Here is a 23,517-nt window from a genome sequence, read left to right as displayed (position 1 = left end):
TCATACAGGACCTAAACTCATGTGGTCCATATGCAGAGAAAAGGCCCTTTATGCCTATTCTTTTAATTTGCGAATCTGAAGCCAACTTCAGCATCATGATCCATAAACACCTATCAGTCGATCCTAATATTTTCATAATAAACTAATGATACAAGGATTCAGTCCTACTGTCGAGACTATTCAACTGAGGGAAGCAAAGCAGGTGAATCAATACTCTTATCACAATAATAATGTAGAATCTCTAGATGTAAAAAATTGAAAAGGGCTGGATTTATAGAGACAGTCACCAATCAGCTACAAAATTAAACGCTTCGTAAGTCACAAAAAGAGCTTTGAGCAGTCAGTACAGGGACTAAACATTTATTTATATACCAACAACTGTTGTAAGCATCTAAAGCTCCATGTCGTATTTCATCATGTCATGTATACCTGCAGTGAAATGGAATTCAGCTCTTAAAGGAAAAGCTGGTGATCACTGTAAACTTCATTGGTTCATTGGAAATAACTGCTCAACATGTCACAAAATTAAAATCATCTTTTTTTCCTCCCTCCCTGTTCCGTGACCCATGTGATTTATTTTGTGATAGCAACATTTGAAAGTCACAGAGTGCATGTAAAGAACTGCTCCAGAAAACCTTTTTCCAGTATGATTATTGACTGATTATTTTACAGATTGAGATTAGTTTCTGAAGCACTGTTAGAAAATAAAGAACTAACCCATGAACTACCACACTATGACGCTTTTTGCCAGTACTATGCTATTAACATGATGATCAACCTATGCTGACCTGGCAGGCAACAGATCAAATTAAGTCCCACTTCTAAAATGCACAGCACTGTTGTGCGGATCCCTGGAAATTCAAGATAATTAATAACAAGACATGAACTGACGGGGGGCGGGTTACTGGGGGTAACTTTGTGTACACAAGTGCGTTAACCCGTGCTGCAAAGTATAGTCCGAAGGTCATTAAACACTGCCAGTGCAACCACTGAAGAGTTTTCCCGCAAAAGCATGGACATCGCCGCCGTAAATGCTCTTCCCTACGAAGATTTTGTGAATATTTTCGGGAACGTGGTGGAGAAATGTCCAGTCATTACAGCCGCTGTATGGACAGGACGTCCCTTCGCAAGCTTGAGCGCTTTGGAGGCTGCCATTAATGAGTTCATTGATGCTCTCCCAGAATCAGGTGAGAACTTTCTTTTACATTTGGGTGTGTGTTTTGCCAACTGCTGCCACCGTAAATGCAATTCCCTGCGTGCGCAGTGGCATATCACCTCAATTCGGAGCAGTAGTCAGTCTTCATGTGTGTCCAGGTAAAGAGGGGATCCTCAGGTGTCACCCGGACCTCGCGGGCAGGGACCTTCACAGCGGCACGTTGACTCAGGAGTCGCGCGAGGAGCAGGCAAGAGCCGGGATGGACGCGCTGAACACCGAGGAAGCCTCGCGCATGGCACGGCTGAATGACGAGTACAAGAAGCGCTTCGGCTTCCCGTTTGTCGTTTGCGCGCGGATGAGCGACAAAGCGAACATCTTGCGGCAGCTGTCCCAGAGGTGCCAGAACGAGCGCGCGGTGGAGAGGGCGCGCGGTATCGACGAGGTAAAGAAGATTTGCCGCCTGCGACTCCAAGGTCTCGTGCTCACTGACGCTCCGAACAAGTTGTGAATCTTAACCGGTAACGTTTCTGTTGGATTACCCGAGAACCAGTTTAACCACCTGAATGCAATGACTGTTGTCAAACTTAAAGGCTGGAACATATTCTTTATTTAGAAAAATGATCACGTGTGTTATTGATTCATTCCCCAGGATGAATTATTCTAACAATAAAACATGTTCATCACTGATTCAAATTCAGGATATAGCTCAGATTTATTCAGGCCGATACGAGTGGACACCGATATATGGAAAATAAACACTGTTGACATAACACACACTTTCATAAACACAATTCCTTACTTTGGCCTCACTTGGGGTAAAAAAGTCCACCATTTAATTTGACAAAGCAAGCGTTTGCACTGGTGAAACCCTGTTGTCTCCAAAATGGGAAAAGGAGGTCTTCGTGTTGGGATTTTGTTGTCTCAGTCTGCCATCTGGTGACCAAAATAGAACATCTCAAAGCACATTTGGCGCAGTACGATAAAGTGAAATCCCTTTGGTTAAAAAACGAGTAAGACATTTCAAACGGGTCTCGGGAATGAGATGACTTTATTTGAACGACCACGCCTTTATTTCAAGAAAAAAATAGTTCTTGTTATCATCACCGCTGATTCCTGTCAAATGAAACCACTTTACAATGCGCGACTGAAGTCTGTCTAATGAGTTTCCATCAAAACAAACTTAAAAAGGGTCCCTGGAGTATTTATAAAGGCTCCAGCCTTGAGTGTATGTCCCTGCTTCGGGTCTATGCGGGTTCTCTGGGCCCAGACCCTGACAGAGTGTGGCCGTGCAGCGGAGAAACAGAAGGTGTCGTGGTGTGAGGTCCATTTGTGGAGGACACCCCTCCTGAGGCCTCCCCCTGGTCACCAGAGGTGATGGAGGAGTCCTGGTCTGGGTCTGATCCCCGAGCCCTCCTCCGGTCCTCCTCCTTTTTCCACTTCATGCGCCGGTTCTGGAACCAGATCTTGATGTGGCGTTCGGTGAGGCTGAGGGTCAGCGCAAGCTCCACGCGCCGCGGCCTCGAGATGTAGCGGTTGAACAGGAACTCCTTCTCCAGCTCCAGCAGCTGGGCGCGCGTGTAGGCAGTCCTCGTGCGCTTGTTTTCCTCAGTCTCAGCCATCACATAAGGCCCTAAAGTCACAAAGAAGTGCAGTCTTTACAAAATGATATATGTCCTACAGTATCATTAAAAAACATTATTTCAAGAAGTTTTGTGGGGACAAAACTCTCAACCATAAATAAGCTGCTTCTGTAGTTTATATCCGGAAACAAATGGGACGAAAAGTGGACTGTTTGTCATACCTTGATTATGTGTTTTTTTCTTATTTCTGATAATCCATCCATTGGACCTGGACAGGTCGCCAGCCCAGCAGGGTTCATTTGTTTAATCATTTTGAGCGAAGGCAGGATTTAACATTTTAATATGTAGTGTTTACTGAATAAAATGCCTCTCAGTGCATGTGGCGACCCACGGAAACTCTGCAGGGTATCAAGTGCAACTAATAACTGATCGTGGTTTATGATACCCGAAGTAAACGTAGTTTTTGTAAAAAAAAATTGTTGTTGCATGGATTCGACAATAAAAAAGGAGAACAAGGAGACAAGAGAGCCGAAGAATCATCCCAACAAATCGTGAACCTCCAATTCGTCTCTTTCAAAGAATCCCCTGAGTCCTCGACCCGGTGAAGTTCAGGGTTTAGTGACCGGTGACCGATAAACACGTTTCAAAATCAAGAATAACTTGCATTTAAAAAAAATTAAAAAGTAGGAAAACGTTCAAAAGCGGTCACCTTGTAGATTCTATATCATGGGCAGTAAAAGCCACAGAGCCTCATGGGCTATGGTAACTTTAAAGGGTTAACTCAAAACTTAGATCATCACAGACTTCTATCTAATGTGATCTACATATTCAAAAATAAAAATCGGTGAAATGAATCTGAATAGTGAATCTTAGTTTATAGGCAGAAATAGTTAAAAATCCAGGTATGATTTGTTTTTAAAACACAATATGAACGCAAGAGTAACGAGGTATTCAAGACTTTGATCATAGACTTCCTGCATATAAATATATACACATACACACACATATATGTATGTAAAAAACTTGGACCTATTTAATTCTATTTTAGAAAGATTTTGCAGCTTCAACCTCTTGGAAATGAAACCTAATTGCAATGGAATTATCTCAAAACTTTTCCTAATTTCAAAATGATCTCACAATGAAAAGCCTTTCCGTATAAGGCCCACATCAATCAAAAGTTTGTGTGGTAGGTTTGGAGAATTAACGGCCTATTGTACTCTGTAGTATTCAGGAATTGGGGGTTTAAGATGTGGTGATTTGTAAAAAAAAAAAAGTTATGTACAGAGAAATCCCACATTTTTTTGAACGATAAGACCTGATAACAGCGAGCGCGCTAACCTTCCGGACCATTTACAAGCTGACAAGGTAAACGAAAACACCCACGAACATATTGTTGGGCGCATGATGTCATTGCAGTCCTCATAAGGTTAGTCTGAAACGCTCTTGATAAGAGTCCTTTGGCGATCAAGTAAATAAAGTTCCCATTCTGATTTAATTAAACCGTCAGGTTCCACATTGAGAAATTAAACACAATTACTGATTTTTGAGGGTTTACCTGCCCACTGTCCCTTCCAGGTGTGAGAGTGGGATTTAGTGGTTTTCATCCAGGGGAAAGGGAGGTGATATCTGCTCTGCTCTCCCGGGTCTCCATAACCTGGAGGCTGAAGGGACGGCTGCTGGAGCCCCTGCGGGTGGTGGAGGTGAAGCACACCTGGATCATCCCGCATGCTGGGTAGATTGTAGGCAGGCGCGATGTCAGGGAGGCTTGCCTGCTCCAAGGCTCCCAGGGACGGTGATGTGTAGACCGAGTGAACCTGTCTGCTCATGTAGAGGCACGGCGGCGGGCTGTGGCTGTAGTCATCACCCTGTGATCGCTGGTAAACGCAGGAGTCTTTAAAAACCTGAGTGGGGTAGTAGTGATCTTCTCGATTCATGGCTGGCGAGGACCCGAGGCAGCGGGGGCCGTTTGCGCGCACATGCACCGTACCTGCCCTCCCACGGCGTGGACCTTCAGCTTTACCTGTCTGTGGCGCAACTGCGAGGCCCAGACAGCTCCACACAGGTGTGTCACTCTGTCACCATGTGACCGCGGCGCCCGACTCATTGGTTTCACTGTTTGCTCAGAACGGCAGACCTATGGCGCTCAGTTTCCAGGATATTCTGCAGCTTGGGGACTTTTTTTTTCAGTAAATTGAACAGAGCAGCGCGTAAATCAATTCCACTCTGTAAATACCGCACCGTTTACCTGGCATCCACCTGCTTGTGTCCCCGGACAAGTGAACAGGAGAATCTGCGGCTCCCTGCTTCCACATACAGAGGTAGCATTAAACTCAGAGAGCGTGGCAGAACGACGTTTCTCGTGTAGGACACGTTGGATTACCCTCAAACAAGGCACCAACCTACTTTTTATATGGATATATCTCTTGTCTCCACACTGCACCTGATAAATCGATACGTATGGGCGCAAACATTGGTTGACCCGAGATAAGAGATCCGCACGGAGAAACAGTTGTCTTGGAAACTCAGCTGCAAAAAAACCCGTCCAACACCACAAATCTTTTTTTTCCCCCGCCTTCTGGTCATCCCTCTACCTCTTTCGGAGATTTAAAACGTATCCATTACACTTTTGTAAATGCGTCATTTAACACCATTTTGCGCGCGTGGGCCCGCCGTCCACACACGAAGGGCCCTTGGCGACAACAAACTGGATGCACTCTCACCATGTTTGCCGCCCATTAGCCTGTTGGCGGCCGCGTGTGTGTTCGCCCCATTAAACAGCAGCTCTCGTGGTAAACCAATTAAGGTGGAGAGAGCGACTGAACTCAATTAACCAAGGGGCGCGTGGTGCGCGTCTCCAAGACTCACAAGCTCACCTGCGACGCAACACGCTGTAAAATGCTTATTATGCATCTTATTTTACAGGATAATCCTGCTTTTACTCTGACAGTGTGTACAGTACCAATAGACTATTTGCACTGAGATCTTCAAAAGCAATTATGGCACTTTCCACGGTATCTTAATGGGGCACTCAGCGACGCAATAAAGTTCAAGTAAACCAATTCTATGCAAAACACCCCCCCTGCACAATGGCTTAATGGTATTTATATTTGATCACTGTTGCAAAGAGGAACGAAACAGTTAACCCAGGCCGTTCTCTACTTCAGTGGAGATAGACAACGTGATTTATGAAGCATGACACGCGTTAAAGGCATTTTAGACAACTTTCCAGACATTTTTAATGGGCAGAGGAGAAGAGATGCAACAAAACGCCCTATATGGGTGGATGTGGCCACAAATACGGACAGCTGTGGGAACAATAAAAAGATTCTGGAGACAGGCCAAATGGATGAGGAAAGATATAAACAGCACTACAGCACTTTTAATGCTTGAGCAAATGTCCATCTGCTGCCTCGAAAGCCCCTATAACCCCACAAAACCCCAGGAAAATGCTGCTTGACAAGTAGAGGTTTAATCTCTGGGTTATCATTATAACTGTAACTATTGCAGCCTAAAGTAAATCACATGTATTTGTGTGTCAGAGGCTATTTGTTCAGGAGGAGTCAGGTAAAGTTAGGAGCGTTAAGAAAACTTTTTTTTTTCTCTCCTTTGACAAACAAAAGCGTTTCTGATAGCTGGCCCATACATGTCAGAAAGCTGAACGGGCGATAAAACGGGCCTACCCTGTGGTGACAGGAGCATGGCTTATGTAAACATCATGACCAGGTAAATAAGAACCGAACAATGGTAACGACATTCTAACGGAGATTAAGTCTTGTCTGCGCCAAGTGACACACATTTACACCCCACTGTGAGGCACGTGAGAAGGAGGAGAGCAGAAATGTCGGCAAAAAACAAGATTTCCAGGGAAACTTCCACACAGAGGCTGGCTGGCATTTTGCTACTTCATATCTTGGTGGGGGGGAAAAAAAAAGAAGATTTTATCTAGGCTGTGTGGGGAATTTAAAGGGCTCAACTAAGCATATTTAGACTTTAAAAGCTAATAAGCCAACAGGCTTCCACCTCCTTTTTCTATGAGCAGAGGAATGAAAAGTTAAAGTCCTCTGGTTCAGTTTAACAGCAGGTGAACAACACAGGTCTCCCCCGTCTGTCTGCGGTGGCTAATCAGAGATCTATTTCAACTCTGCCTCTGTGCTTCCAGGATGCTCTGTAGAAGAAATGCTCCTTCCCAAAACAACCAAACTCATTCAAGAAGTCTGTATCTGCCTGTTTTTGTCTCTGTTCTGTTCATCGGCATGTCTCCTGCCTCTGTCGTCTCTGTGTCTGTAGCGCGTGTCCTTATCTCTGTCCAGCCGCTTATCGTGGTCTTGGCGGCCGTCCCTGTGATTATGTTTATGGTCTGTGTGGCCTCCATAACTCCTGTGGTGTATTGGAGGTGTTCTGCTCCTGTCCCGTCGCCTGTCCGGGGACTCGCTCCTCAGACGCCCCCTTGTGGCGGAGTGTGCGGCTCTGGGCTCCTCGGTGCGCCGCTGCAGACCAGTGGAGCGCAGGGTGTTGAGGAGGAAGCGTTTGTTGGTGCTCCTGAGAGGGCATTTCAACCTGACAGAGATGCGAGCAGAGACATTTGATTCAGTCATCCGACAGCTTCAAGTAACACGACTATGAGAAGGACAGATACTGCACCAAAAACTCATGTTTTAAAGGGTTTATCCAGAGTGAAGTGGATAGCACTGAGGATACTGAACCCCCTCTTTATGCATGTCAACCTGATTTAATTCTCCACAATCAAAAGCCAATTAATAATACAATAATTCCCACATTAACTTGCGCTAGTTAGAGCATAGAAACATACTTCTATATGTATTTCAGATGACTGTTTTATGCGATTGAACTGCTTTGTTTTGATGTTTTATTTATAACTTAAGTTGTTCTTAAGTTACAAGCTGCATCTGTCCTCACTGAAGATGGTTCTGTCCTGTCAGCTCTTTCATGAGTTTGCTGAGGGTTCTTTGAGTCCCCGGCCCTGATGCAGGAACAAACAACACCGAGCTCCAAACACTGAAGGTTCTAAGATTCCTAAAAAGTTTTTCACGTCTAAAAAAATAATAATAATAATAGTAAATCAAAAGGAAAGATTTATCGAAAGGGTGCAACGATGGCTTGCTGAGTGAAACTGCGTGTCACATGGAAATAAAAAGGACTCTTGAGGCTCACTGTGTTGGAGTCTGACAGCACTGCCACACTGAGATGCATCAGTCGAATGATATTGGTCTGCTCCAGGCATCTGTATCAGCTTTTACATTCAGCAATATGAATGTGGGTTCGGTCCAGCGGAGCGGTTCCAAAGAGAACATATCAAAGCTAAGCAGATGGATGTGCAGACTTAAGTGGTGTCTTCACGGTTAGCTCCAAACTAGTTTGTGAAACACATGTCTGGAATAAGAAATAAGCGATGACCCCGTGTGTGCATCAAATCTCAGAAAATATATCTAATACATTAGTATATTATCTAGAACGCATATTTCAACCACTGAGAATACAGAGAGGTTAGGAACTGCAGGGGTGGTCCTGGCGGTGTCTGCCATTCATTTCTATTCATTGAACTTATTCGGTGAAAATGTTAAAGGCTGCTTTTATTTGTTTGACTGTAATCCTTTACCTGTAAATTAACACAGCACAGGCTTTTTGAGACCAAGTACACTGAAAAATATCCGCTCTTGCTGTCACAGGCCAAGAACCTGAGCAGTTGGACTAATTGAGAGTGCAAAGTGTAAGAAAACAAACCATACAGACTAGAACTAAATAAACCACCCAGGCTAAGCTGATATGCAACAGTGAGGCATAGTCTATGACAGGCGCATGCAGATGACATTTCAAACACAGTGCTCACCATCCTGCAGGGCCCATGGTCTCTGCTCTCACCCGGGCTCTGTCAGTCTCCTTGAGGAGCTCATCTATCGCGCGCCTGAATGGACAGATCCAGAAAAACAACACACACACACACACACACACAGAGAGAAAAGGAAGTCATTTGAAGAACGACAGGGCGTGGGGAGAAGCTGAGGACAAAGATGGCAAAAAGCTCCAGGTGGAGCCGAGGGGAGAATGATCCATTAATGTGCGAGTAATGCCGAGAGTAGAAGTGAATAATGAGATGTGAATGAATGAGAGAGAAGCAGCAGTGTCCCCGTTTGACCCGACCCGCTGAGTCAGCAGAGTCTCATCAGCGGGGACTCACTGATTCAGCCGACCTTTAACAACACATCACAGGCAGCTAATGTATCTCTGAAGGGCTAATCTGGCCGAAGACACGGAACTCATACGTGTCTGACAACACAGCAGCTTGGAAACTACCGACAGGGCTACACTGCGACTGATGGCGTGGTGTAACAGTTATGGAGGAAACCTGTCTGAGGTGTGCGCAGACGCCAGCGGTTTACATTAACCGAGAATAAATCTTTTAAAAGCTACTCACTTTTCCAGCTCGTTCTCTTCCGCCATCACGTACTGACGTACAGACGTTGCTACTCGTGAAATTTGTCCAGCTAAAATCGATGCTCGCATGCTAATTAACGCACATCTCTTGTTTACCTCTGTGCGAGGTCCTTCAACCGAGGACCCCGTATATTTGGCTGCCTTGAACAGTGCCTGGTCGTTTCCAGCATTCACAAATCCTCCGACCCCCGCCAATTCAACACGTACCTGCCAAATATTAAAGATACGCCGAAATTGTTTGGTTATTGTCGGATATTCTGTTGTTTGTTTTGATGAAAGCAATTAACAAACCAACATGAAAACTTCCTGATATTTTCAGTAAACCGAAAGCATCAGTATAACTCAACTTCTGCATTGCACGTAAAGTTAAAGAGTCTTGTTCTTACGGTGAGTATTAACTAGGAATATGTGCCTATAACGAAACAAAAAAATCCTCGATTATGTACTTTGTTTTTCAACCCTGCAATTGAAAAGTATTTTTTTTATCAGGATTATTTCATGTTTTGCTTTTCAATGTCTGTATTTGCAAACTAAACATTATTGTCAATTTGATAAGCCGTAAACTATTTATTAACATATTAACTTGTACTTATCACCATCAATGGTTTATGTTTTATAATGGTTCAATATTGATAGACTATTTGAAGACATGAATGCACATTTGAAACAAAACGGAAGAAACTTCCTGTTTGTGATTCACGAGCAAAGATAATTTATTTTAATTAAACACCATTTTGTTCATTATTCTAATATCATGCTTATTAAACTTAAAAACATGATACTTAACGTGTTACATAGGCCTACAAATATTTAACATGGGCTTTTGTTATTATTATTTTATTTTATTTTATTATTACATTTACGTTATGATAACCTACATATGATATGATATACAATAGCATTATATACATAACAAACAGTTGTTTTTGTTCTGTGAGGTTAAAGTTGTTAAAGTTGTTGAAGTTGTAAATGTTAGAAAACATTCAGGGAATGTTTTCTAAAAGACCTATAAGGATACAACAAAGTAAACCTTTAGAGATTAGAGAACCTTTACAGAATTTATTCTACAGGTTGTAAACTTTCAATCCTTTTAGAGCGCTCTCTAAAGCTCTAGTTTTATGAAAGCAACTCTAAAGGTTTCACTCGGAAGTCGCTCTGTCGGCATACAGCCACTTCTGATTCTGATTAATGCTGCCATTTTCATATTTGACAAATCAAGAAATCAGTCACGTTTTTGGGCAGGCGGTTAAGAAGCCACCTCTAATTCCGCTCCGGATTGACAGCAGCAAACTCCGCCTTTTCCCATTGACGGACAGCGGTGGGCGGGGTCAGAGCCCCCAAAGGCACGGGGGCGTTTTCGTGCGGGGTTTGCGGAACGGTCCTCTCGTTGCGGCGAATGCGTGATTGAGGTCCCGCAGCTGATAATTGTTGCCCCCCTCTCTGGGGCCCGAGCGCGCGGCGCGGAGGAGCAGCCGGAATAGGTAACATCACATCTGCATACATTCACTGTCTACACGAACGGTGTCAGTGTGTGGCTGGCTTTGCATTGATATTGCCGTTGTCGCTTCTTCTGTCTTCGCTTTTCCGCTCGTGGAGGGTGGGATGGAGTCAGACAGTGGGGGGGCGGGGGTGGGCAATGATTTCTAACAATGTTCTAATCCAAACAAATCGCTCCGGTAGAAATCATGACATAGCAGGTGGTGCCTTGTCGAGGTAAATTAGGACTATGGCTGGGAAAAAAAAAAAAAAAGATTGCAAATTGAATTTTATATCAGGTTGAGTTTTTGTTGTCATCACTGCCATGTCTGGCTGTTGTGGAAAAATAAAACCAGCCTATTGCGTTACTAGCAGAATGGCTGCGGGCCTCTTCTTGCAAGTGGCTAACAGTCTTTCTGGATTTTTTTCTCTCTCTTTTTTTTTTTTTTTAAAGATGAGGTATGACGACAGGGGTTTTTATATATAAAAAAAAGTAGGCTAAGCCGAGAGGAGAGTTTTTCAGTCTGTGGCCTAAAACATCATCTCATCTCCTTTTGAAAATGTAATTCCTGCACGTAGCAGTCCCTGGCCTGTCATGTGCTATAAGATTAGTTTTGTCATTTGTGGAAACTGAACAATGAGCAGAGACAGGTGCATGGGCAAGACTGTCATTTAAGAATATAGGAGGGAGTGCAGATATAACAACAACGCGGCTTTAGACTCATGTATTGAAAATAAAAAGTATTTCACGAGCATTTACCAGTCTTTGTCGTAGTTGTGTAGAATAATCTGTTGCAATAGAGTCCTGCTCTGGTTAAAATAGATTTAAGTGCTTTTCATGGCCAGGACTCTGGAATGCTCACAGTGAGCATGAAGACTTTACTTATTGATAGAGATTACTCACAGGGGCTGGTACCTAAAAAAGCTCTTGTGCTTGACGAGTGTGCGTGTTTGCTTTTTGCCTGTATGAGGCTTGTGCTTGCATGTCTACAAGTCTGAGTGTGATGTGGTGATGTCACAGCTTTGTTATAGGAACAGAGAAGCCTTGTGTCCTCATGATTAATTCATGTCCAGCTGCGGGATAGAGACAGAAGCAGCCAGTCACACACAGACAGGAGCACGTATTTGAAGGAGGCAGAAATAAGTAGCTACCGGTCCGGTATCCAAGGAGACAGGAGGGACAGGTTGTCACAGAAATGGGTAGCCACGGAGACGAGACAAAAAAAGCAGCCAAAACGCAGCCAAGGGGATTCTCATCATCATCATTATCATCATCTGTGCCGTCTGACAAGCTTTCAGGCTGTACCAGGAAGGAGCAGAGCATCCTGCTGGGAGTAGTGCATCTGTTGTGAGCCTCCTCTGCATCCTTCTCTGGCTACACTCTGAATGTCAAGCCCTGCTGAACAGAACAGGATCCAGGTCGTCATGGAGACAGGAGCAGACCCTTGCTGGAACAGAGGCAGGTAGTCAGTGTGGCTTGGCTGGCCCGCTCAGTGGAGAGGCACGCCCTCTGCTGTCCGCTGACGGCATCAGGCCCACAGGGGCTAATAGAGCTTGCTGAAGGTCTGAATGGCTTTGGATGTGAAACGCTGAGGAAACGATCAGTGCATACTTGCTGCATTAGCTCTGGGGACACTGTCTGCACGCTTTATTTCAAGACTGTGCTTTAGGCATGTTCTCTTTCTGTTGCAGAGGAGACTGATTGCATCCACTGTGCATGACCTGAGCCATTCTGCCATTTTCCTTTCTTTTTTTTCAATCTCTTTAGTGGGTTTTAGTGCCATTCACAGCTTCAACCATGTATGCGCCCTCCCTTCTGTCTTTTCCTTGCCTGTTTTTACATCCACTTGCTACTTACTACCACCTGCCGACACTACTTTCCCTCTCTTTTGCTTTCCCTATCCCTCTTTCTCTGATCTGTGTCCTCTCTCTACTTCAATCCCGGATAATTCCCTCTCTGTGGAATTGGAAGATTGGAGCAGGCGAGAGTAAAAGAGAGATTATACTGTCAGATTAGCGGACAGGAGCAGCAATACATAATCTCTGTACAGTTACACACACACACACTGTGCCACATTCGATCTCGTGCAAACACACACGTGCACAAAGCATTTGCCACATGAATAAATGCACAAACTCATAATCAGACACTGCTTATTTTTCCTGAAACATCTGTTAAACCCTTCTGCTGTGCCCTCTGACCTGCAGGGTGATGTGCCATCAGCCACCGGGGGGCATTTGTCCTCTCCGCAACCTGTTCAACCTTTGAAGCTTATGGGATAGGAGTCTGCGTGCCCCTTCCCATCCCTGCAGCCCCGCTGGAGTCATTTGTGCCAAAGTTGAGCTGTGCTGAAGGAGAAGAGATGGGCAGCCCAGGCTGCGAGGTGGATGTCGCCAGGCCGGTGGAGCCAGCGGTGGAGCCTCTGTGTCCAGAGTGTGGGCAGATCCACCGCAGCTGGGAGAACCACCTTTATAACTACCGCCTGGAGGTGGACGACGACCTGGTGTGCCACATCTGCCTGCAGCCGCTGGTGCAGCCGCTGGACACACCGTGCGGACATACCTTCTGTGCCCGCTGCCTGCGCAGCTTTCTCCAGGAGAGGGACTTCTGCCCTCTGGACAGGACACGACTGCAGCTGCAGGCATGTCGCAGATCCAGCATCTTGGTGCACAAGCTGCTAGACAAGCTGTCTGTGTCCTGTCCTTTGAGTCCTGTCTGCTCTCTCAGCATGCCTCGATGTGACCTGGAAGCACACCTCAAACACAGGTAATAAAGATGATATATAGACTAGACAGATCAATGCACGAGAGCTGTGTTTGCACGACAAGCAGGATTTCACAAGCTTTATAGTGGTAATGCAGCTTTATTTCAGCTGTGTCGGAGTTGGTAAGGCAATTAACAAAGACAGAAGATACTTGGTTTCACATGCCATAAGAACTTGCCGGCTTGTTTCTCAACAGAAGCTGTGGGTAAATAATAGATAATAGTTCATTTCAGATAGACCTACCCACCGTTCTTTAACCTTAAATGTCCCCCTCCCATCCAGACGCTTTGGCTTTTGGCCCATTTGGACCAGGTGCTGTGAGACCCTGAAGGGATTATTGAGCTGTAGGTCATGTGACGGAGGATTAGTGGTTCCCTACCGCAGTCATGGGTTGGTTGATCGTGAGCTTCATGTTCTCATTCCACAATCATGCTGGGCAACTTCAACACCAGAGACCTTTTCAACCACTTCTTCTGTGAGACAGCCAAGGGCAACCCTGGTCTGTGGTGAGTGGAACACAGTGGGACGTGAGGTCAGGTTTTGGGGATGACAAAAAGGCATTTTTCTCACTGACCACTTTTGACTGCCACTGACTAAAATTGAAGATGTTACATAGATCTGCTCTGCTATAGGCCATCCAGGATATGTAGTTATTGTTGTAGACAGAAGCTGTGCAAATTCTGCGTATGAGTAAACATTGAAACAAATGCAGCAGTGCTTGGTGAGTTTAAACTACTTGCATTGATATTTCTTCATCCGGCATTGATGATATAATCAGTGTTATAGATCTGCAAGCAGACTTCCTTGTTGGTGGCTGAAGTCTTTTGCTATAAACCCTGGTGTTTTGATGTGGCTTATTGACTGACCATCTAACCCTTCACTTGAGTCGTGGATATTTTACTTAACAAGCTTCACAGGCTGTCTATACCAACATGGTAAAACCCTTTGTGAGTCAGCTGTTTTTGCAGGGCAGCCTTCATTAGCTCTTTATTTTATTGTCTTTAAAGCAAGGCTATGCATCTTTAGCCAAATGAAGGCCAGTGTGACCATTGCAAGGTGCTGGCAAATTAATTAATGTTGTGTAAGAGATGTATTAAAGCTTTTAAAATGACTTAATTATTAGTATCTGTAGCGTATCTGACAGAAGTATGTGTTGTAAGGTTCCTCTTTTGATTTGTTAGAAGAACATCTTTGCTAAATGATAGTCCAAGAACAAGAAAAGTATTTCTCCTGACCAAATAAGAGGCTAAAACTCCCGATTTCACCGTAGCAGATCGTTTAAACCTCTTTGTCATCTGTCTTTTATAGTCTTGATAAGCCTTAGTAAAGGTTGTGCACGTCAATATGTAGTTATGCTGAGGGGAAATGTAGCAAGATAGATCAAATGAGGTCAAATGAGGACTAACGTGATATTCTTTAGCAAAGATTAAACCTCGGCCCCACATGGGTTCACTGCTCCCCTACCCTGCAGCTCTAAGATGCTAACAGGAGCCAAGAGTCTGCTGTCCCAGCGTGTGACATTGTCAGTCGCCATTGTTTATGTTAAGGATTACGAATTCGATGCCGAACATTAGATTAAACGATGGGAGTGCCAGGACACAGTGTTCCATAGTGCAGTCAAGGTGGAATGGTTTATTATTGATAGGGTGCACAGAGTCTATGGCAAATTTACAGCCCCTCTCCCCTCTCAAGTTGAACACATTTTAGTGTGATCTTTAGAGGGATACAGCTTTTTTTTTAACCCACAGTCCTGGTACACATTTCCTTAGGAGGCGTCGTCTATTCTTTTAGGTAGAAACATTCAAGCTGAATGGGGTTGGATGGGGTGCTCAGACATTTTCAAGTCTCCAGTCACCCTCTGCCGGGTTCTTGTCTGAACTCTGGCTGGGTCACGATGTGGCTTTCGCAGTTTTCCATAATCACTTTTCTTGGCAGCATACCTTAGATTATTGTCTTTTTTTGCCCCTTGTCCTAATCAGTCTCTAAATCTGTGTTGCAGAAAAAAAAGATACCACTAACTATTGCTGTCACTATCATAGATGGTATTAATGAAGTTCAGCGCCTGGAATCCATAGCACATGCTCGTTTGCCAACTCCCAGTGGGCTGTAATGCCTTTGGGTGAGGAAGGACTTCTGTGGTCACTTTGCCTTAAATGCCTGTTTGGTGAGGCGACAGTTGTCCTTCTGTGAGAGTATTTCATCTCCACAAAGAAACTCTGTATCGCAGTTAAAGTGACTATGAGCTTCATGGTTACTTATGGAATAAAAAGGGCATCGTCTGTGATTTCTCTGTTTGGCTGAGCGGTCAGATTTAGACGTCCGTCTGTGGTTCCAAATTGATTCTATTCAAGAATGATAGAGGCCGCTGTACTTTTTGGCACATCGAGAAGTTTTCTTGTATTCTTCCCCAGATCTGTACATTGAGTCAATCATGTCTCATAGGTTTGGGCTTGGGTTTCACTCTGGCCTATACCAACTGTGAAGCCCTATATAGCGGTGTGTGTGCCTTATCCTTTTGTTCAGATTGGCATCGCTGGACTTGAGTAGTCAGGTTGTAGAAGTGTGTTAAAGATATGATGGAATAATGTACCATATCTCACTTACAAGAGTCCTAACAGAAGCTTTATGAAACATTTCCTGAAATTGCCCTTGTGGGGAATTGTGAAAAGAAATCTTTCCGTAGGCACCGTGAATGTCAAAACTGATTCATTCTCCCCGATCCAAAGGACTTAAATGACAGCCTTTAAAAGCAAAAATCAGTACAAGCTCTGGTTTGATAAAGGTTTAGTCTCAGAACAATTTCCTGTTGACACTGAGCATGAAAAAGAGGACATGAGAACTCCTTTCACCTGTAAGCTGCCTCTTACATTAAACACTTCAGAGTCAATTAAGGACGTTACCACATCGATCCTTTCAATCTCTCCGTGTGTGCGTATTTTTAAATGTTTCTATTTCTGGATCAGGGCAGAGTCTTAGTTCTCCTCCAGACTTGCTGTCATTTTTAAGGAAACAACAGCGGGGAGTGACAGAACTTAATGGCAGTTAGCACAGGATTTCTGTGTTGGCTTAAAAAGAGACTTGTTATTTCAGTAAATCAGTCAACATATTCTCATTTTTCTGTGCACGTTTTTTTTTTTTTTTTTACATCTCTTCTCTACAAATTAGCGTCTCTACAAAATGCCAAATTAGAATTAGAAATTAGACATTTCTAATTAGAAAAGTTTTAATTAAAACAGTTATATAAAGTCATCTGTGGATCTAGGTCAGATAGGCTAAGTATAAAATCAAAAAAGCTAATGTCGCAAAAGTTTTACTTCAAGATTATTGAAGTGTTGTAATGTCAATGAGGGAGTTCTGTCCTGTGGTTACAAAACAAGCTCGGCTCAAGAGCCCTTCGCCACCGTGGTCTTTTTAGGGAGAAGAGGCTTTCTCCTGCAAACCGTTCAAACAAGTCATACTTGCAAGTCTTTTTCCAATTGCACTATCATGAACTTTGCTATTTAACATGCTAACTGAGGCCTGTACAGTCTGAGATGTACCTTTTTTGAGTTTTATGTAGTTTTGAGGAAGATGAAGAAATATAATCAATGCCAAAACTGATGATAAATCATCATCAACAAAGAAAGCTAAACAAAGTGTGGTGGTGCTGCATCCTACAGTATGTTGGAACTGACTGTGCACTCTCTGACTTCTCTTGTGGAGGCATCAGCAAACAAACGAACGAATTCCCTGACGGGATCAAATTACATTAGATTCACTGAGCTAAACCTGATTTTCTTTATGTGTCAGATGGACTAACAAACTGACACCTGTTGCTTGGTGAAAGGTGTCCTGGGACTCAGTGTCCGCAGACGAGCGTGGACGGGCCACGATGTGAGAGCGGGGATGAGCGAGCGATGGTGACCAGCCCTCCCAGGTCGCCTCTTTCTCCACAGACAGACCTGAGAGATTGCACGCCCTCGCCACACTCTGGACCTGATAACGCCTGCAGCAATGGACCTGTGTGGACGGAAGACGCCGGCCTCGATAACCCTGCCTTTGAGGAAAGCACCGAAGAAGACAGTGAGTTTGGGGTTGCTCAAAGAGAAGAGATTTCAGTTGTTAATGAAGTCGGTGAAGTCAACATTCATCCCCTCATGTCCTCTCTGTCTGTAGGTGTGGTGGGGCTGGAGTGTGTGGTCCCCAGGGTAAAGCGGCCCCTCAGTAATCCGTGCATCCATCTTCTCCGCTCTGTTAGCTCCACCTCCTCTGGCTGGGACTGTCCTGAATCCCCACCTCTGTCTGCTGAGGAAGGTATGATGTCAGTCCTTCATTAAACTGAGCATCCTCTTAAAGCTTAAAGCTGGATACAATAGACCGGAGACTCTGAAATGTTGCAGCTTGTCTTCCCTGTGATTGCAAGAGATTTAATCAAAAAAAAAAAGGATAATTACATTCAGGCAACATTGTACTGAAGTAGTATGTGGAAATTACTTTCAGAAATGCAGCTGTGTAATGTGATCTGTTTATCCATTAGGATGTGTGAAGTTGCCCTCCCTTCCTGAAGGAGAGATTACTGCCATAGAGGTCCATCGGGCGAACCCCTATGTTGAGCTGGGGATCAGCATCGTTGGTGGAAATGAGACACCTCTCATAAACATCGTAATTCAAGAAGTGTACAGAGACGGGGTCATCGCACGAGACGGAAGGCTCTTAGCTGGAGATCAGATACTACAGGTGAGACGATCATTTCTGTTTTGATCTTTCAGCGTTTTTAGCTAACTTTTATTAAAGATATTCATCATTTACTACACACTCTTACACATTGCTATATAAGAAAGGTTATGACAAATTCTTTTGGCAGATTTAGAGGGTCTACATTTCTTTTACAGAATTCTCATATTTTAGGATAAGATGTTTAAAAGGGGTATATATATATAATTCGATTTTGGCCTTTGTGAAATATTCACTGACGATTAAGGTCACCGTTCTTTTCTGAAACTGCCTTTTTAGTTTCTTGACGTGTTCTCAACCATTTTTTTCACGAAGCAGCAATCACAGCCTCCCGAATGTTTTTCAGGGACCTGTGTCTGTCCCTCTCATTAAATCTCGCATTCTCTTTAGGATTTAAGTCACGTGAGGAGGAGAGTCTTCTAGAAAATCCAACATGAGCTTAGATTTTCACAGGTGGTAGCTGGCCTACCAGCTGATCACCATTTAAACCAGGTCAAGCAGGCTGGTCCAACTGCTAAAAACAGCACAACCAGCGCTCTGAGGCCTTTGTTTGATAGCCACATGGGTGTATCCTGCAGAGAGCTCAATCATTTAGAATACAGCAGATGTCTTCTTTTGCATCCACTTGAAGAGAGTACCTTCCACAAACTACCCACTTTAAACTTCCAACGAGCTCAACAGCCTGTAACACTACATCTTATGCTGGCACCTAACTCTTTGCAACCATGTGTCCACTTGTGATCCAGCCACAGGTCATCCATCTGTTCATTTAATCTGTCCATTAAGCCTTTAAACAATCTGTCTTCAGGTTTTTGGCCTAAATTTGATGTTTCAACTTCTGACTCTTATGGCCATATCTCTGAGCGCTCGGCACCTTTTACTCCTGAATTCTCCATTCAAGCAGCAGTTCTGTAATATGGTGGTGCTGGGGGATGATGGTTGCTGAACACTGAATGTTTGTCATGTTTTTTGCAGCTAATTTTCACCTCGGACTTTCTTAACTATTTATAGCAAAACATAAAATTGTCTGGTGGTCAGACCTCAACAGTTTCGCAGCATTCTATGTGTTGCTTTTGTCTATAGTTGTTCTTGCCTTGTAGATGATTTTGAGAAGGTTTCATTTAATCTAAATTCCATCTTCATATACAGTATTTCTTTATGAAATCATTTTGTCCATTTTTGATGTTTGCTTTAAGCAGTATTTTCCCAATACAAATGAATGTTTTTAGCTAGAAAGATGCGATAAACCAGAGTTAGTGCTAGCAAACCTGAATTGATTAATTAAAATAAAGCAGTTCGGGAGCCGTCTCTATTTCTCTTGTACTCTCGGAGACTAAAACAGAGCTAAAACATAGTGAATAATGGACATTCATTTGTCAGGTGGCTGGACGCGTGATTTAAATGATAGCTAATGCTTCTCAGTAGTATCTGAGCACAAATAAAGAACTCTTTTCTTTTTACAGTTTTAACTCTTAAGTTTTCTCGATACCTCTTTCCCCAAGGTGAACAATGTGGACATCAGCAACGTGCCACACAGTTTTGCTCTCTCCACCCTGGCACGACCCTGCACCACCCTGCAGCTAACTGTACTTAGGGAGCGTCGCTGTGCCTCTCGGGCTCCTCCTTCATCTTCCTCCTCCACCCCAGCTGTTCCCCATGCCCCGTGCTCCACCCCTGAAGGCACCCCGTCCAGCCCTGCCACACTGAGAATCACGCTAAACAAGCGAGACTCAACAGAGCAGCTCGGCATCAAGCTGGTGCGACGAACGGATGAATCAGGAGTCTTTGTGTTGGATCTCTTGGAGGGAGGCCTGGCAGCGAAGGATGGCAGGCTGCGGAGCAACGACCGCGTGTTGGCAGTCAACGACCAGGACCTGCGCCACGGCACCCCTGAGCAGGCTGCTCAGATTATACAGGTGTGGATGCATGTTGTCACTGCAGCTGGTTTATTTTGGTTTCATCGTTAAGGACAGATAAATTTGTCACTTCACATTAATTTACAAAGCACCACTTCTGACAACTCTGTCTCTCTAGGCCAGCGGAGAGCGAGTCAACCTGCTGATTGGCCGACCCAGCAAACCCACCCCACCCCCACCACCAAAATCGAGCTCCACCAGAGACCTCTACTGCCTTGACCACTTCCTGCCTAATCACAGCTCTACTCCGAGTCCTGTGCCCATACACCTGTCCCGTACCAGCACCCACAGAGTGAGGAGATGTGTGTGTGTGTGGAAGGGCTGTGTGTGTGTGTGTGTGTGTGTTTCCACCTCCCTCTTGCATGTGATTGTATTTTCAGTTCCACCTTTACATAGAAAGAATGCGGTATATGATAAAGTATGATTAAAAACAGAATTTACTATTATTTAGTGGGATTTTATGATACTCTGTTGCTTTGAGGTTGAGGTTGAGCCTTTTTTTGTGTAGGACCTGTCCCAGTGTGTGACTTGTAAGGAGAAACACATTACTGTGAAGAAAGAACCTCACGAGTCTCTGGGGATGACTGTAGCAGGAGGGCGGGGCAGTAAGAGCGGGGAGCTGCCAATCTTTGTCACAAGCGTCCAACCTCACGGCTGCTTGTCGAGGGATGGGAGAATCAAAAGAGGTGAACACTCCCTTTTAAACTCTGACAACAGGATCAGTTGAACATCGGAACCTCAGAGAGCTCTGAATCTTCTTGCCTCCCTCCCTCAGGTGATGTCCTGCTGAGTATCAATGGTCAGGACCTGACATACCTGAGCCACAGTGAGGCTGTGGGCACCTTGAAGGCCAGCGCTGCCTCACCCTCAGTTCAGCTGCGAGTGCTGGAGGTCACCATGGTGGAGGAGCACGAGCATGACGAGCTGCTGCCTCACACTCACGACAGTGATTTTGATGCCAATTGGTCCCCCTCTTGGGTCATGTGGCTGGGCCTGCCCAGGTTAGCGCACAGAGGCAGCAAGAATATCACAGGGAAAATACTTAAGCTCTGTATATGAATGTGCAAAACCTGGATGTTTGAATCCAGAATCTGTTGTTATTCAAAGATCTTCGGCAACAGAAATTGTTCATGATTAGCTTAAGTTTGTTATAAGTATAAAGAGCAATAAAGTCTGATTTAAGCTCTTTAAGCAGAGATCCAAATGATAGGAAACCATTCTCTATACTGGTATTTGTCTGTCCAGCCCATCCTTCACTCAGCATTCTGCTCTTTTCTTACAGCTACCTGCACAGCAGCCATGAGATTGTGCTGCGGAGAAGCCACCCTGGTAGCTGGGGCTTCAGCATCGTTGGGGGATACGAGGAGAGTCACGGCAACCAGGCATTCTTTATCAAAACCATCGTCCTCGGCACGCCTGCATACTATGACGGCCGCCTGAAGTGAGTGATTAGTTGTTCCTCGCATGACTATCAGTCACTTACGTTAGCGGTCATATAGTGGTAAAATAGCAGGCAGATAAACTGTGACCTCCAGGTTGTGATAGATGAGAGTGGCGTGATGATAGAACACATTCCAAGAACAATGCATCTTTTTTTCGTGTTTATTTAGCTGATTATTTGATGTAATGAATCTCACACTGACATGCATTAGGAACAACTGCATGATGTTCATTACAGTTCAAGATAAAAGACCTATGTGCTTCAACATTGTGAGGCTTCATTAAAAAAAGAAAATCATCTCGTAGTTGTTCAGCAGCTGTGAGAGCTCGGTAGGCAAAGATTAGCAGCGTATACCCTCTTCTTTTTACACCAAGGTTTATAGGCTCTGTATTTTTGCTGCGTCATCACTGGCTCATCTAAAGCAGCTAACAACTAATAAAACCTTGTCTCTGCACATTAATTGTATGCATATAAATTAGAAAAATTTGCATCCGTTGGAGGTATAAAAACCTTGTGCTGTAGTCAAACAAAAGATTTAGTGAATGGACATGTTACTGTTTTTGTTTCTCATAAATTTTCCTGTAGCCTACGAGTTAAATTGTTTGTCTTCCTCTCTGTGTGCCTTTTTTCTCAATATTTCAATTAATATTCTAAGTAGAAAATATTATTTACCCAGAAATTTAAGGACACATGTGGTGTTGATGTATTTTTCCTCCTACCAAGACAGCTAATGTCACCAAAGCTTCTTAAGTCTTGCACCATAGAGCTCCATTGCTGTAAAAGACTAGCTTTTGGCTTGCATGGATTACTCATTTCCTTCATTTTTTTCCTTCATTTGATATGAACATTGAACATTAAAGAAAAACATGATGTGCTTTTATGAAATCATTTTCATTTAAGGATTATTAGCTAATTAATCTTGTCCTCTAACACAACTTGTCCGCATATGATACCACACCGCACCAATCTGTCAGTTCCTGTTTATAGTCCAAAAAGTACATGCTGACATCTTCCTGTGTCGTTCTAGGTGTGGTGACATGATAGTGGCAGTTAACGGCCTGTCGACAGCAGGAATGAGCCACTCGGCACTGGTTCCGATGTTAAAAGAGCAGCGCAGCCGGGTGGCTTTGACTGTGGTCTCCTGGCCAGGTAGCCTGGTGTAGCTAGGACAAAAATCAGCAGGCTACACACTCCGGAGTCGACGCAGAATGTTCTATATTGGGAACGACCTTGGCCAAAGTGAACTGGTACATGCTACTGTACATCGCTCCATACCAGGCTTAATCCAGGACCAAAAGCATTCAGAACTGTAGTAGACCCAGCAGGACTAAGCCTGTCCTGACCAGGTGGGAACTGATCCAGATTGTACCACGTCACTCGACAGACTGCACTCACACAACACACTGCTGTGTTCATATGGTCATGTCTTCACTCCCACAGGGAGATTGGTACTGCAACTGTTAACAGGCGATCTGTGCTGTATTCACTTTACTGGGCAGTGGTAGAATCCAGGGTTGTATTCAGGTGGACGCAACGTCGCAGGTAGAATGTTTTTAAAAGCAAAACAAAAAATTTAAGTGGTCTGTTCCTCAAAACACTTTAACAGATTGTCCTGCCACACCAGCGCTGTATCCATCTGAATAAACCTCAGGCCTTATTAGAAACCTGCCACATCCTGGGGGCTCAGCTGCCCTCAGGCCTCATCACCATGACAACCAGCTGTCCCATCAGCTGGCATTTTATACATGTGTGAATGCGTTTAGTTTGTTAAATAAACATTTCCTTTTAAGGATTGATACCCGTGTTCTTTTCCATATCACAGGAGACTGAAAAACAGTTTGACATTTTAGCAGCATCTTGAAAGGCACTTCAAAGTTTCTGTGCTGTGGAGGCTCACCGTCGGGTCCCTCTACGAACAACAACAACCACCCTAAACATTTGCACCCATGCTGGGCATTCACCTTGATCAGTCTCAATACTAGTAAAACCATACAATAAAAATACTGCATAAAAGGTG

The 23,517-nt window shown here is 44.2% G+C and overlaps 4 protein-coding genes across 5 annotated transcripts; 2 read left to right on the top strand and 2 right to left on the bottom strand.

Moving 5' to 3' along the window:
* The first annotated feature begins 957 nt into the window (after positions 1-957).
* On the top strand, positions 958-1,847 carry urad (ureidoimidazoline (2-oxo-4-hydroxy-4-carboxy-5-) decarboxylase). The gene is made up of 2 exons (XM_072378097.1): positions 958-1,187; positions 1,315-1,847. Exons 1-2 carry the CDS (start codon positions 1,013-1,015, stop codon positions 1,662-1,664), a joined length of 525 nt encoding a protein of 174 aa, XP_072234198.1. The 5' UTR covers positions 958-1,012; the 3' UTR covers positions 1,665-1,847.
* A 67-nt stretch (positions 1,848-1,914) lies between these two features.
* On the bottom strand, positions 1,915-5,846 carry pdx1 (pancreatic and duodenal homeobox 1). Its single transcript, XM_072378096.1, has 2 exons — positions 4,292-5,846; positions 1,915-2,786 (listed from the first exon to the last, which is right to left on the bottom strand). Exons 1-2 carry the CDS (start codon positions 4,668-4,670, stop codon positions 2,401-2,403), a joined length of 765 nt encoding a protein of 254 aa, XP_072234197.1. The 5' UTR covers positions 4,671-5,846; the 3' UTR covers positions 1,915-2,400.
* A 101-nt stretch (positions 5,847-5,947) lies between these two features.
* Positions 5,948-9,331, bottom strand: LOC140284265 (uncharacterized). Its single transcript, XM_072378098.1, has 3 exons — positions 9,170-9,331; positions 8,585-8,659; positions 5,948-7,293 (listed from the first exon to the last, which is right to left on the bottom strand). The coding sequence occupies exons 1-3, from the start codon at positions 9,256-9,258 to the stop codon at positions 6,942-6,944; spliced, it is 516 nt and encodes a 171-aa protein (XP_072234199.1). The 5' UTR covers positions 9,259-9,331; the 3' UTR covers positions 5,948-6,941.
* A 1,199-nt stretch (positions 9,332-10,530) lies between these two features.
* On the top strand, positions 10,531-23,294 carry lnx2a (ligand of numb-protein X 2a). 2 transcript variants are annotated; one of them, XM_072378781.1, is made up of 11 exons: positions 10,531-10,670; positions 12,874-13,432; positions 17,257-17,492; positions 17,586-17,723; positions 17,947-18,146; positions 19,646-20,059; positions 20,178-20,351; positions 20,568-20,745; positions 20,835-21,060; positions 21,342-21,500; positions 22,528-23,294. In XM_072378781.1, exons 2-11 carry the CDS (start codon positions 13,029-13,031, stop codon positions 22,661-22,663), a joined length of 2,265 nt encoding a protein of 754 aa, XP_072234882.1. In that variant the 5' UTR covers positions 10,531-10,670; positions 12,874-13,028; the 3' UTR covers positions 22,664-23,294. The 2 variants fall into 2 exon arrangements, with proteins under 2 accessions (XP_072234882.1, XP_072234883.1); XM_072378782.1 differs by lacking the exons at positions 10,531-10,670; positions 12,874-13,432 and adding an exon at positions 13,448-13,936.
* Positions 23,295-23,517: the final 223 nt, after the last annotated feature.

The sequence above is a fragment of the Leuresthes tenuis genome, unplaced genomic scaffold (genome assembly GCF_036924035.1).
Source record: "Leuresthes tenuis unplaced genomic scaffold, fLeuTen1.0.hap1 SCAF_24, whole genome shotgun sequence".
Taxonomy (NCBI): Eukaryota; Metazoa; Chordata; class Actinopteri; order Atheriniformes; family Atherinopsidae; genus Leuresthes; species Leuresthes tenuis.
Note: the sequence above shows the minus strand (reverse complement) of the source record. Positions and strands in the feature narration are given on the sequence as shown.